The 14,115-nt window shown below is 38.6% G+C and overlaps 1 protein-coding gene across 1 annotated transcript in view; it reads right to left on the reverse strand.

Annotated features, from left to right (window-relative positions):
- LOC103177783 (microtubule-associated serine/threonine-protein kinase 4) overlaps positions 1-14,115 on the reverse strand; it is a 110,490-nt gene that overhangs the window by 18,846 nt on the left and 77,529 nt on the right. Inside the window, exons 15-18 of the mRNA XM_007892107.2 lie at positions 9,187-9,319; positions 5,923-6,088; positions 2,669-2,770; positions 581-703 (exon numbers count right to left, since the gene is read on the reverse strand). Coding sequence (XP_007890298.1) covers positions 581-703; positions 2,669-2,770; positions 5,923-6,088; positions 9,187-9,319 — 524 coding nt within the window. The remainder of the gene's footprint in view (positions 1-580; positions 704-2,668; positions 2,771-5,922; positions 6,089-9,186; positions 9,320-14,115) is intronic.

Below are 14,115 nucleotides of genomic sequence, written 5' to 3' on the forward strand. Positions count from 1 at the left end.
CGATAAAGCAGATCAATATCAGAGAATCATACAACCTTACAACACAGTAAGAGGTCATTTGGCCTATTGCATCTGTGCTGGTTCTTTGAGAGAGCAATCTATTCAGTCTCATTTACTTGCCTTCTCCCCCATATCCCTACGAATTACTCACTTTTACATATATATCTGATTTCCTCTTGAAAGTTAATATGGATCTTGCTCTGACCACCTCACTCAGCAGAGCATTGCACATCCTCTGTGTAAAGTCATTCCTCCCAATCTATCCCTTTAGTAATCATTTTAAATCAATGTCCTCGAGTCAATGACTCACTGACCAGTGGAAAATTAACACTTTACTGATGCACTTGGTTTAGCGCCTTTCACCTCGGGAGGATGTCCCAAAGCTCTTCACAAAATATACTGCAAAGTGTAGTGACTGTGTGTTTTGTTGCCAAACTGGCAGCCAATTTGTAAACAATAACACCAACAGCCATGAAGTGAATGAATGATCAATTTCATTTGGGGAATGCAATTCAGCAGTGCAGCTTTTGAAAGAGAAATTATTTCAGCGCTTAAACTTCTACCATCTTATTTCACTTACTGTCAAAATAACTGGTATCATCCTCAGACTCCAACTGAGGAATGAATTCTGCTTTCTGCCTGAGCAACCCATTCCAGTCCAGCCCATGGAAGAAATCATGCTGCTTTACCTCATAGGCACCACCTGGTGGAACAAGAGAGTGAAGGATTCAAGGAAACATGAAACATATACAGAGAATAAACTATTCAGATTCAAACACTATAAATATTAAAACTACTAAAGTGTACATCAATCATGCTGACTTATTGAGTCTGTACCTAAGATTAGCTAAAGAGATTATATAACCTCATCTCATGGTTACTACTGTCAACTTATCAGATGAGACTTAACAGGTTTGGTGTTTTTATTATTTTACTTGTAATAAGCAAAACTTTCTGTGAAGCCAGGCTGAATAAAGTTCCTATTGTATGTATAATAAAACTTATTTTTATTAGGTTCCCTGTAACCTCCACCTCCTTTAAAGCGATCGAGACTGATCTGTGAAAATGCATCCCAACTGCACTAAAAATAATAAAATAAATCTTGCATTTGGTATACACCTTTCACATTGGGAGGATGTCCCAAAGTGCTTCACAGGATTTACTGGTAAATGAAGTGACTGTCTATTTGTGGATGAACGTAGTTATAGTTCCAAGGGATACAGTTACTACTATACTGCCAAGTGCATAAATTACCATTTTACAAAAGATTTTACTAAGCAAGCTTGACGGTGAATTCATCTGGAGTAACATTGTCAAATAAAGTTCAATACAGATAAATATAAGGCTCTACATATTGGAAGTAAAAAGGACCATTATTCTGTGTACGGGATAGAATTTGTTATAGAGAGAATTGAAACAGACTTACAAACTGCATTAACTAACTTATCAATTACCAAATAGAATAGGTAGCAATAAACAAAGAAAACTGGATGCTGAGCTGCACTGCCAAATAAATTGAGTTGAAATCCTAGGAATTCATGCTCAATCTGTACAGTACTTTGGTTAGGTTGCACCTAGAATACCACTTACAATTCTGATCATTGTGATAAAAGGTGCTAAGCCTTAGAGGCAGTGTAGATGAATGAGCTATGAGGAACCCTTGATAATCTAAAAGCTTTTGAAGCTTTTAAACACAGCCATTTCAGATGGGAACTTAATGACACATAAAAGATGCTTTGTGGAACAATATTTTCAGATACAATAAGGCAGCAGGACAAGTTGGTACACATTCAGTGTTAAGCACAATTCTTGGTGGACACCAGAAATTATATCCGTACACAGAAGTTATCCATAAATATACAGTCAATTCACTTTACAGTATATTCTGTGAAGCGCTTTGAAACGTCTCGAAGACGTGAAAAGTGCTATATCAAATGCAAGGATTATTATTATTATTATCATCATCATTGGAAGTAACGAATCTCTACTCCCTTCGGTATGAACACATTAGTTTAACATTGTGAAAGATAGGAAGGTTAGTGTAGTGCAGATCAAAGCTTATTCTTAAAAAAATCAAATTGCTGTTTTTCTGCAAACGGAACTGATTTCCTTTAACAAATTCACTCTTTTCATTCAAATCATTTTATCAACGGGTTCACAAATGAGAAAAACATTTGATAAGAGAAACAGAAAAGCTAGCTTGGAAAAATAAGCAGTTGAAACTTAAAAATATAGTTGAACAGCTTTCACCCAGGATCTGAATTCGCAGCTGGAATATGGATTCAATTTTTGTAGCATCAGATTATTTTCATTTCGCCACTGTAACAGCAGCACCAAATGGCTTATTCTCAAAAGAAATCCATTTTTAATAATCAAGCAGGTTTAGAATTATCGATCTATTTCAAAGTTCACTTAAGACGTGGAGATGTAGAACTGTTTTTTTTAAATAAAAACAATCATTTTAAAACAAAACCTACCATCTTATGAACATTTTAATTGTATTGCTAACACCCAAGAATAAACATCTGTGGCGAACAAAGGATGAATAACTAGCAAAAGCCAAAAGAATGATGATTACATTATAGCAGCTTTCAGATTGCGTTCAATTTAATTTTCACACACTGTGCTAATTGCAGAGCCATTAATAATTCGAAACTCTTTACTGTACCTGTCCCCAGTCTCTCCAGTGGGTTCTGCCTGAGCAGCATAGTAATGAGGTCCTGAGTATCCAGTGGTGGCGTGTCATCCCCTTCGGGCCAGTTTATCTCATCTAAGAAACCACAAAGGAATAAGTTAGAGCGAAAGGTCTTCACTTAAATTTCACCACTCCTTTAGACTCAGCAAGCCTCAGTGCATTGACAGGATGTCAATGTAAAATGTCAGGTAATTTTGTTATTCACTGACCAAGATAAGAGAAATTGGAAGCCGTTTCCGTTCCATGATTTTCAAAAGGGAATGAATTAGAAATGGTTGAACTGTTCGTTCCTCTTAAAGAATTTGTGTTTGAATAGGACTCATGGGGACGAGGTCGAAAGGCCTTATTCCAGATGTAATTCTGATACTTTGTAAATGGATGTGCGTATTGTATGTGCGTTAGTTCAGAAGCATGCCTATTGCACTTTCCTTACATGTGCACCACAAGCAAGTGCAAGTTGCTTACAGTGCACTTTGTCAATAGGACTGAAGTGTCAAAGGTTCAGAACTGTGCAAAAAGCAATCCGGGCATATTGTCCATTGCAGAACGGGTAGTTTGTGTTTTTTAAAAAAATAAATTAACTGTTGACAGTAGCTGGTGTAGTGGGAGCTTTCACTGTTTCTTTTAATTAATTTCGAGGAACGAGGGTTGAATCTAATCCAGGTGGGTGAAAGTCATCTCTCTTCTGTTTGTACGAGTCTTGCACCTAGAAGCCAGGCTGACATCCAAGTTTATAATGCTGCAGAAAAGAATGTTCATCTAAGGTTAGGGATAAGTCGAAAACACTTTACGGTATATCCTGTTAAGAACTTTGACACGTTTCAATGACGTGATAAGGCACTATATTAATTGCAAGGATTATTATGAACAGGAGGCAGTGTTGAGTGGAGGCCAGGCAATGTCCGCAGAGGTTGAAGAGACCTGAAAGACAGGTCACATTGGGTGTTTGTACGCATCACTTAGCAGCCAATTACTCTGTATAACTGGCAATGACTTTGGAGCAGTTCAGCTGCCTGACCTCCTAACTGTTGGGAGTGATGCCACATCAGGACAAGTTTTGTTCAAACACAGATTGACTAAAACGTCACTAAGAAATTTCAATGCATATGTGCAACTCTCTGTAGCTTGGTTTCGATAGTGGAGTCTGGCGAAGGGCTTCTGTGCGTCATACACTCAGCTGACCAAAAACAAACCTCTCCAATTCAAACTGGGCAGCCTAGGAATGGCACAGTGTAACACATATCTGATGGGAGTATTGTCACACAAGGTGTCAATGGAAAACAATGCAAAAAGAAAACCAGACAGCAGAATATTTCTGTGTCTTCACTAGCTGTGATGTTGACTTGTGTATTTTCTGATGATTTAATCCAATTGCGAAGACAACGATTTATTCCATTTCATATTTGTGATCTGTTTTTTTCCCCCCAAACCTTGCAACATGAGATGGTGACATCATGCTGGACAAAAGTAAGCACGAAACATCTCATGTTGCAAGGTTTGGGGGGAAAAAAACAACTCACAGCATCAATCCTCAAATAAATAGCAGCTACACCCAATTACCAAGATAAATGTCTCTGAGACAAAGGCCGATATTATTTGTAGGCAGGTACTGCTTGCAAACTCAAATAAATCTCAACAGGTAGACTCTAATTTTTTTTACTGGTATGTGCTAGCAAAACAAAGCAAAATTAATAATCACTAAATTTTTAGTTTCCCAGCCTCGTTTGCAACTCTATCAACTGCCTCGGGCTATGGGATTCCATGTAATTAGAGAAGAAAGTTATTCTGTTTGTTTAGCCAGCAGGTTGCAGTAGATATGTAATTACATCATGTGGAAATGAATATGCAGATGAGCCCTTAGCCACCCACAGCCATTCAGTCTCTTAATTAATCACTCAATTCCCTCTGCCTCTCTCACTCTGCAGCAGACAAAACAAGATGGAATGAAATTCACTTGTATGGCTCTGGACAGCTGTACTATTAGCTGCTGGTGTCTGGACAGTAACTAGATGTCTGTGCGTTTAGAATTCCCAAACAAAATAGATATTATCATAATAATAATAACCTTGCTTTATCACGTCTTCGAAACGTCTCAAAGCACTTCATAGAATATACTGTGAAGTGAATTGACTATATTTTGTGGGCGAAACATAGCAGCCAATTGACCACATCAGTGTCCCGCAAACAGTCTTGGTCATTTACTTTGAAGGAAGTATTACCCTGGAAAAGCGATCTGCCAATTGACTAACAACCAGGTTCCTACTTACTGCCAGGTAAACAGAGGCGTAGGGAGTAAGAAAACCTTCCCAACGTTTTGCCCTACCGGGAATCGAACCCAGGTCCTCTTGCTTGCGAGACATATTGTGAGAGATGTCTTTCCTACACCGTGATTTTTCTGTTCTGCAGAAGGCCGTAGCCACAAGTTATATAAAAGCATCCCCATTCCACTTTCTAAATATTAATGAACGATTATACTTTGGAATAATTAACTGAAATTGGGAGATGAAGTGGGGCAGATATTAAAAATCCTTTTGATAAAATATGCAAATACAATCCGCTTAAGGAATTTTTGGGGGGGTGATTTTGAAATCTTTTTGGTGCAAATTCATTAAACCCACGTCAGTTCCCAGTTTAACCAGGTGGGTGTGCACACAGTTAACTGGCATTACGTGACTGGCAGGTCAGCAGAATGCAGCACACACACTGCAGAGAGAACAAACACAAACAATTCTTTTAATGACAGAACAGCACGCCAATCCACGGGAACACAATCTACTTTCAGAGTAGAGTTCCCACCGGTCTGCATGACATACTTCTAATTACTGCAAAAAAAAATCCTATTTGCCTGAGTCCCTCTTACGATGCAATTTACACTTATATAGCGCCTTTCACGTTGGGAAGATCACCAAAAGCACTCGACAATTCTGGCTGGGCACCGGTGCTGAGGGTTGGACCTGAGGACGGTGAGAATCCTGTTCCGAAATCGTTGCAATTTACATTCTAATCTTAGGAACTTTTCCACTTTGAACCCAGACCACTTGATGTATTTTCCGTTACAATGATGGTTTGGGTATAATCATAATCCTTACATTTGGTTTAGTGCCTTCTACATCAGGAGGCCTCTCAAAGAGCTTCACAGGATATACTGTAAAGTGCAGTTACTGCATTTTGTGGGCAAACACAGCAGTCAATTTGCATTAAGCGTAAGGCTATGTCTTGTCGCTTACCACTGATCACTTGCCCAAAGAGCTCTTCGGGGGTATCTCCAAAGAAAGGCACACATCCAACCACAAATTCATAAAGGATTATTCCCATTGCCCACCAGTCTACCGGTTTGCCATACCCTTGCCGTAGGATTACTTCCGGGGCTATGTATTCTGGAGTTCCACAAACCTGTGATACAAGAGGAAGGGTTTAACAGGACTAGCAACAACAACAACTTGCATTTATAGAGTGCCCCTCACCAGGGCAGCATTCCATAGCACTTAGCATGTACTATACAGATAGGTGTTAGCAACAAGACAAGCATGTATAAGTAGTTGTGGCTTATATAGCTCACGATGAGTACTATGTTTTTCATCAGTTGGGTATCTGACACATGCGGAAATCCATCACCATACTTAAGAGTATCCAAACCAGACAGAGTTTTACATATGCATTCCACCCATATATGGAGATTTCCTTGTGTCTAGAATGGAGTGTGTACCTTCTCTTATCTAATTCTGGAATGCATCAGCGCTAAGAGACTTAGGGACACCAGAGTGGTGTTTGGATAATGCTGCAATTTAACTGAAACTACGTAGTTTGTCATTGAGAGCAGCTTTGGCCTTGACCAACTACAACCTTCCTAACCGTTTAGGCTTTGGCTTTCAGGTTTAACAGGAACCAAATGGGAAGAATACCGGCTCCAGTGACTAGCCTCCAAGTCCTGTTGATGAGCCAGTCTGGCTGGCCTTTCATCAACAGTGCCTTGGAATACTGGAGACCCACCTGTCTCAGGAACTAGACTAACTGTACAGGAAGAAATTACAGCTATTTGTTGTCTTTCTAAATGTTGCCTTTCTGAACTGCTCCCGTCTCCCTTTGATCAAGTTCATCTTGTACCTTTATCTCTACCTTTCTGCCTCCACACTCGATTCTAGGACCCTGCTGCTTTAACAGATTCCATGTCAGACAGCAAGTCCTAGATAAGCTTTAACTTTCTCCAGCCAACATCAATAAAACGGAGACTATTTTGCTCGGCTCCCTTCAGCGCCTCCTCGCCTCAGGCGCTGACCATATTGACCCCACCCCCCACTGGTCTCTCCAACTCACAGAACCTAGGTGCTTTGCTTGAGCCACAACTCTCCTTCAAACCTTTCCTCCAGCCAAATCCACTTTCCTCCATTTCTGCAATATCGTCCACCTCTGCTGCTACCTCACGCCTAATGCAGCAGAAAAATCTCATCCATGCTTTTATCTCCTCCAGTCTCTGACTTTTCCAATGTCTTGCTCACTGGCCTCCCTTCCACAAACTCCAGATCATCCACACGTCTACAGCCAAGATTCTCTCCCACACCAAGTTTCACGAGCAAACACCCAGCAACAGTAACTATGTAAGTCAAATTATTGTTGTTTAAATTGTATTAGTGCATGTTAAAATAGTTAGTAGCAGAATATAGTTTGTATCTACCTTCTTCTGTATTGTGTGTGGAAACAGCAAGAATGGTAAAAGCAACTTTATTATTTAAGAGACCAGATTGCAAGTGTTTGGTAATGACGCGTGCTGAAAGGAAATGGGCCATATCGTGGATTTAATACCCTTTATTGGTGCAGTATATCATGGGCTTCAGAGGTACACTGCCAAGATTACAATTTATATCATGACATTGCTCCATTTACTCCTCCATTGATTCCTGCTATTTATTTTCGATAACATCTATTATTTATGGATGAGAGAGGGTAACTGGTCTCAAAATCTGAAAATGGCCAGATATCAAAGGCGAGGGTGCTTTAGACATTTTTTGCACTACCAAATGCCCTGTTTATACAAGCACATTATTTATAATACGACTGATGATTTTATAGACACCAAAACCTCTTAAAAAGATTCCAATATTTCTTCCCTAACAAATGATGCATATATTCAAATTGTTTTGAACTCAACATTTCCAGCAAATCCAACAATTTCCTCTTTTCTTTCTTCTTCCCTTATTTTAATCCCTTATTTTAAACATTGAGATAGATTTTTTAAAAATTCTTCGCATCTCTTTCTCTATTACTCCTGCTTGTTCCACACATTCTGCCTTTTGCTCTTTCTATACCAACTGATCATGTTCCGAAACACTCACATTTTGGTGCATTGTGCTACGTCCCTACAAATGTGCATGCAGGAATGCTGCTCGCGGGAATCACAGTTCATATTAAATTAGGTTGATAGCTGTGAGCGCTGGTGTTCCCTTGCACTGAAATTCCTTGTGACCTGACAAGAACCGGAATCCACACATTAAACACTGAACTCCTATTGATATTCATTTAGTTAAACGTGCTCAGCAATTTCATTTAACCCTCTAAATACTAATAGAGGATTTGAATATAAAGGGATTGGAATTAATCCATTTCGAGAATACTGTGGGGAATCTAACTTGGCTCTGAATTTTTCCAGTGTTTTCATACCATGCTAGAAAGTAATGAAAAATAATCTCTTTAAAATGTATTACCCAAAGAATTAAAAGGCAATACATAAGACAGACATTTACCAAACAAAGATCTGCATTATTAGTTTCCAACAGGAAACATTGCCTTTGGGTAGATTTGAAATTACGAGCAATTACAATAAAATACTTTATTGAGTAACACCTAATTATTTGGACCTTGTTCTATGTTCATTGTTCTAAATTCAAAATCTATGTATGTAGTTTTAGCTGCATAAACTTCAGCAGTTTCCCAATGCACATTTTGGGGGTCCCCAAGCCTTGGCTCTCGCTAACTCTCCAGAAATGGGTAAACAAGGTACATCCCTCCTGAGAGAGAGTGCACATTTCATTCTACACGCAGTAAAATTCCCATGGGTACTTGGCATACATATGTGGAATACTGTCTGGTTTGAATACCCTTTAAGCACGATGATGGGTTTCCGCGAATATCAAGAGACCCAGCTGAACAAAATCAAACAAATGTTTTCTAAATTACCAATTACTTTCTCCGCTTAAAATTTTGGTGCAGAGTTTGCGGACACAAATCAAACACTACTCTGATCACGTAGTCTTGCTTGAGACTTGAAAAACTTGAGGTTAAAAATTCCAGCTAGTAGTAGCCTCCAAGATGAATAGTCTTTAACACTTTAAGTTGTAGTAAATTCTTAAATGGAGGCTTAACTTAGAGGCTAGTTTCCACAGTTCTTAAAAAGAACTGCCTTAAGTGACCACATTTCTTTTGGTGGGGGTGGATTTTTATTATAATCACCATACATTAGATGGACATTTCCTATAATAATCATGTGTGGTTCATACCTGCTTGTCTAGGAATTCTCTGGCATCCTTCTCAATGTGTCCCTCGTAAAGGTTAGTGGTCATGTTCATCAGCCCAACTTTTGACAGTCCAAAGTCAGTCAGCTTTATATGACCTAAAGATGTTACAAGCAAACTACAGAGAAGAAAACACAGTTCAGCTCTCCAAAACCAGCAATTTTATATGAAAACTGTAGGCACAATTTTATATTAAAAATTATAGGTACAATTTTATATTAACAATAAAAGATTACTGCTAATATATTCTGAATGCTGGCAGTTTTCAAGTTCAAAATTGGGCCTAATCATAAAATAACCATATTATAATAGTTCTATAAAATAAATAAACCAAGATTATGGTGGCATTTGATAAACTGCTTACACCTGAAATCAGAATGAAAAAACTTTAAGATTGTTACCAATATCGACAATAATCGGATGGCACAGAAATTGGCCATATTTTAGCACTTGAAAAGCTGCTTGGTGTTTTGAAATGAGCTGGCCAGCTTTCTGCTAGATTGTTTGGGGTAAGTAAATGTCCCCACCCCAATCATGTTAGGAGTGAACCCACAGTGTAATGAAGCAGGTTTTAAATGTCACCCCATCACGATACACCTGACAAAACAAACGAAGTAAACATTTGTATGTCAGCAAGAAAAGGTACTGGAATCTCCAGGCTAACTTGTCAGTCTCTGTTCTGACACACACATTACTTGGAATCACTCCCAATCAGATGCTGCCTGTAAAATTCCTCCACACTGTGGATGTCGAAACACAATATGCCTCTAAGAGATCTGCAGATTTGTCTCAACCTGTCAAAACGATCCCTGTCAAACATATTGATTATGCCCTTTGCTGATTTACAACTTTGTTTGCAGTAAGTTACAATTGATCGGTTTCGGGGATAGAGATGGTTTTTATTTCCCAGTGACTTGGAATAACAACATGGGCCTTTGCCCAAGATCATTTTCAGATTCTTCACCTTTACTTGCCAACAGATGGAACAATGACCTTTAAAAATTGGCTTTCAAATACCCAAAGGTTTATTGCACTCAATTACTTTGTGTAGTTTTGACAAATGAAAAATTTGGTTAGAGGTCATAGTCTTTCATCTTTCTGCTCATCTCTATTCTCTGGGGACTGTGTGTTGATGTCTGGGCTTTGCAGGAACTTCGTTTTCTAGCGAGAGTTATCTAATGAAATCATCATCAGCCTTCAGATATTGGAGAGTTTATGCTCTCCTATAAATACAGTGAAAGTGTGGACATATGGACTATCAACAGCACTGAATTATGATGTTACGTCCTCCATTGGAGTTACCTCCTCTAAAGTAAACCTTGCATTTGATAGTACAATAATACTTTCATTTAATATTGCACCATATCACATCTTCCAAAACGTCTCAAAGCACTTCACAGGATTTGACTGTAAAATGTAGTGACTGTTTTTTTTCCACACAGTAATCAGCCATTAAGTGAATGATCAATTGTGACTGATATGTCTCAAAGGACTTCACAGAGGTTTTATGTAAAGTGTAGTATTTGTAGGGGAGTTTTATCAGATTATGAGGTACAGAGAGAGAGAACATTGTAAGGGAGTCTAAAATATTGTGAGGCAGAGATTTTATAGATGTGAACAGGTCATTTAACATGGGAGTACAGAACTAGACATACAAAATGAACAAGTTACAACTACAATTAGAATCTGTGTCCAGCTTCCAGTAGAGACAACAGTGTATTGATTAATTTCTTTATAAAAGAGCTAGATAAAAAACTGGTTGAGAATAGAATTGAAGGTTATAAGTACAAGCAACACAATACTCCATGGACCACAATGTGTCTTGTGCTGTTGGAATCAATGAATTCTCATCTGTCACAAGCAACCACAGTAAACTCCTGATAAGTCAACCCTGGCTTAACTTGTCACTACCACTTAAGTCATTGTGCTGTCACTATCCCAGGTACATTTATTTATGTATATATACACATGCCTAACACACTACTCCAGATAACTCGTCACCACCGAGTCCTTTTCACTTGGAGTGACATGAGTTTATTGTAGTTGGGGTTGATTAGTTAAACAGACTTTCATTGAATATCAATGGGCAAATTAGATCCCATGTCAGGGTCTTGGAATGTACTGTCTGGACTGACTCTCCAATAGATTGCCAGGCGAGCAATGAAGTTGATATTGCTATCCTTTAAATGAGACATTAAACAGAAGTTTTGTTTGTCTGTCCAGGTAGACATTAAAGATCCCTTGATACTTTTCAAAAAGAGGAGGGAGTTTCTCCTGGTGTCCTGGTCAACAATCCCCCCAAATTAAAAAAAAGTGTAATTCATTTCATGGCTATTTGTGCACACATTGATTGCTGCGTACATCTACAAAATACATAGTCACTACACTTTACAGTAAATCCTGTGAAGCACTTTGAGACATCTCAACAACGTGATACGATGCTATGTATATCAAATGCAAGAATAGCGTGACATCCCCAGACCTATGCTGGAGTATCAGCCAAGGCTCTGTTAGGGAAGCAACACGAATAATAAATCTGTAATGTCATTTTAATGTCACTTTTACATTGTGGTTGTGGAGACTTGAAATACAGCACCAAACTGGAGGTTGCTCCATTTTTTTTTTTATTTCCACAAATTTCCAAAGACCACTACACACAAGTGACATATAATGGGCATACCAAAAGTTAAGTTTGTGCGATCTCCTCTAGTCCAGGACATATGCCTGAAATATAAGGTAACTTTACTTTCGATCTTTTCCCATCTCTGCTGTTGATATTTGAGTAATGAAGATTGCGCAAATACATTTCTAATGGCATTTCACGTACAGACAAATGTCTCGATACACCAGGCAGGCTTGCCTCGGGAGGCAAACTCTTAATCAAAAAGCAGCAAAAAATAATTTGTAGCCATGTACTGACGCACGTGAATTAACAAGTGGCATTTAGGATTGAATTGTATGCAACCTTTTAGGGACTGAGCAAGAGAATTTTTCCATTTTATGAGGTCATTGCAGCTCTTTAGCTTTCTAATTTAACTACCCACATTTTCATTGCTTCCCTCAATGCCCTGATTTTCCAAATACAGTACGTAACTTCTCCCTCTTAAACACCTCACTCGATTCAGCGGCTACAGCCATCTCTTAGTGAAGCCTTTTTTTAAAAAAATGTAACCAGTTTAGCTAAGCGTTTTAGATTATTTAGGAGTAAAGCAGCATTTTATTAATCAATTCTAAGACAACAAAATTTGCCTACAAAATAAACAGTCGTTACACTTTCCAATAATTCCAGTGAGACTGCTTTGAGACATCTTCCTGACTGACAGGCACAATATCAAATGTAAAGATTATTATTATTATAACATGTGCTTTCGATCGAAACCCATCTAAACAAAGAAGTGTTAGGCATCAAGCGGTGTAATCTCCTTATTATACCATAATGCCTGAAGTAAAAACTTGATCAGGAAACACAGGAACAACAACAACAACATTACATTTATAGAGTGCCTTTCACGTCGGGAGGATGTCCCAAAGGAAATGAAACAAATGAAACCAACAGAACCTTGAAACCTGATAGAAACAAAGCATGGTGTAGATATTACTGATGACAGGTCCGAAATTAAAACAGCTGAAACTAACCACTTATATATTCACCTTTACATCATGTAGAAATTAAGATCGAGTAATTCAAAAAGGCATTAAACTATATTGAAGTGAAAAAGGTGAAACAGTACTGGGTGAGATTTTGTAGTAAGCAGACAAAGGTAATACCAACTACAGTGTAGCTCCACCATAATGTACTTCACTATCATAAAAATTCACTCATCAAGATTGCACTGTGGACTCCATTCATTGCACACACAAACATATGATAAGGCTGCCCTGCATTATTGAAAAACTTATTGCACTTTTGTCCACACAGGTGTATGCGGAAAGTGGGAATTACATTGGCAGCGACCATATAATGACCCAATAGTCAGCCATTTTAGTTTCCTGTGCTAAACAAAATGGCCAACTTCCAGATCATCAGGTCCTGCTTTGAGTGTGCACAACAAACAAAGTAGCATCCAGGTAATCCTGGCCAAAACCAGCCAATGAGCGGGGAGCAGGTCAGTCAACTGTGCACGGACACAATCAATTCCCCAACTATCAGTGAATTAATGCGTCAACTTCTGTGAAATTGCAAAACCTGAGAACACAAGGAAACAGCGAGTTCACAGCAAAGCTCAATTTGCATATCATGGTCTGCTAAAATAACAATAATTCTTGCATTTGATATCACGTCTTATCACGTTTTCGAGGTGTTTCAAAGCGCTTCACACAATATACTGTATAGTGAATTGACTATATATTTTGTGGGCGAAACGTGGCAGACAATTGCAAGTAGCAGTGTCCCACAAACAGTCGTGGATTGAGTGATCAATTTTTTTTTTTGAAGGAATTATTACCCCAGAAAAATGATCCACTGATCGACTAACAACCGGGTTCCTACTTACTGCTAGGTAACAGAGGCATGTGGAGTAAGGAAACTTGCCCAACATTTTGCCCTGCTGAGAATCAAATCCAGGTCTCTTGCTTGCAAGGCGAGTGCTCTAACTACTGAACTGCAGGGCCAAAGTTTACAAGTCAGCAGCTTTAATAACTCACAGAGCATCACAGTCTAAACATAGCATCTACAGCCAAATGAGCTAACTGAGAAAACGACAAAATAGCAAACAACCTTTTTTAAAAAGTTTTTTTTTCGGAAAAGCATCTGCAATGGCTTTTTTGGACCATCATTATACTTCAAAGTGACTTCATATGCCCTTCAGTTCAGAGCTTAATGGGCAGGACAACCAAAGCTTTAATGCCAAGAAATTCTTGGAGCTGAGTGCACTAGTTCCTGTATTGGAATATTGGCCGAGACTGTGAGCTAAT

This window comes from Callorhinchus milii, unplaced genomic scaffold (genome assembly GCF_018977255.1).
Source record: "Callorhinchus milii isolate IMCB2004 unplaced genomic scaffold, IMCB_Cmil_1.0 Scaffold1, whole genome shotgun sequence".
Taxonomy (NCBI): domain Eukaryota; kingdom Metazoa; phylum Chordata; class Chondrichthyes; order Chimaeriformes; family Callorhinchidae; genus Callorhinchus; species Callorhinchus milii.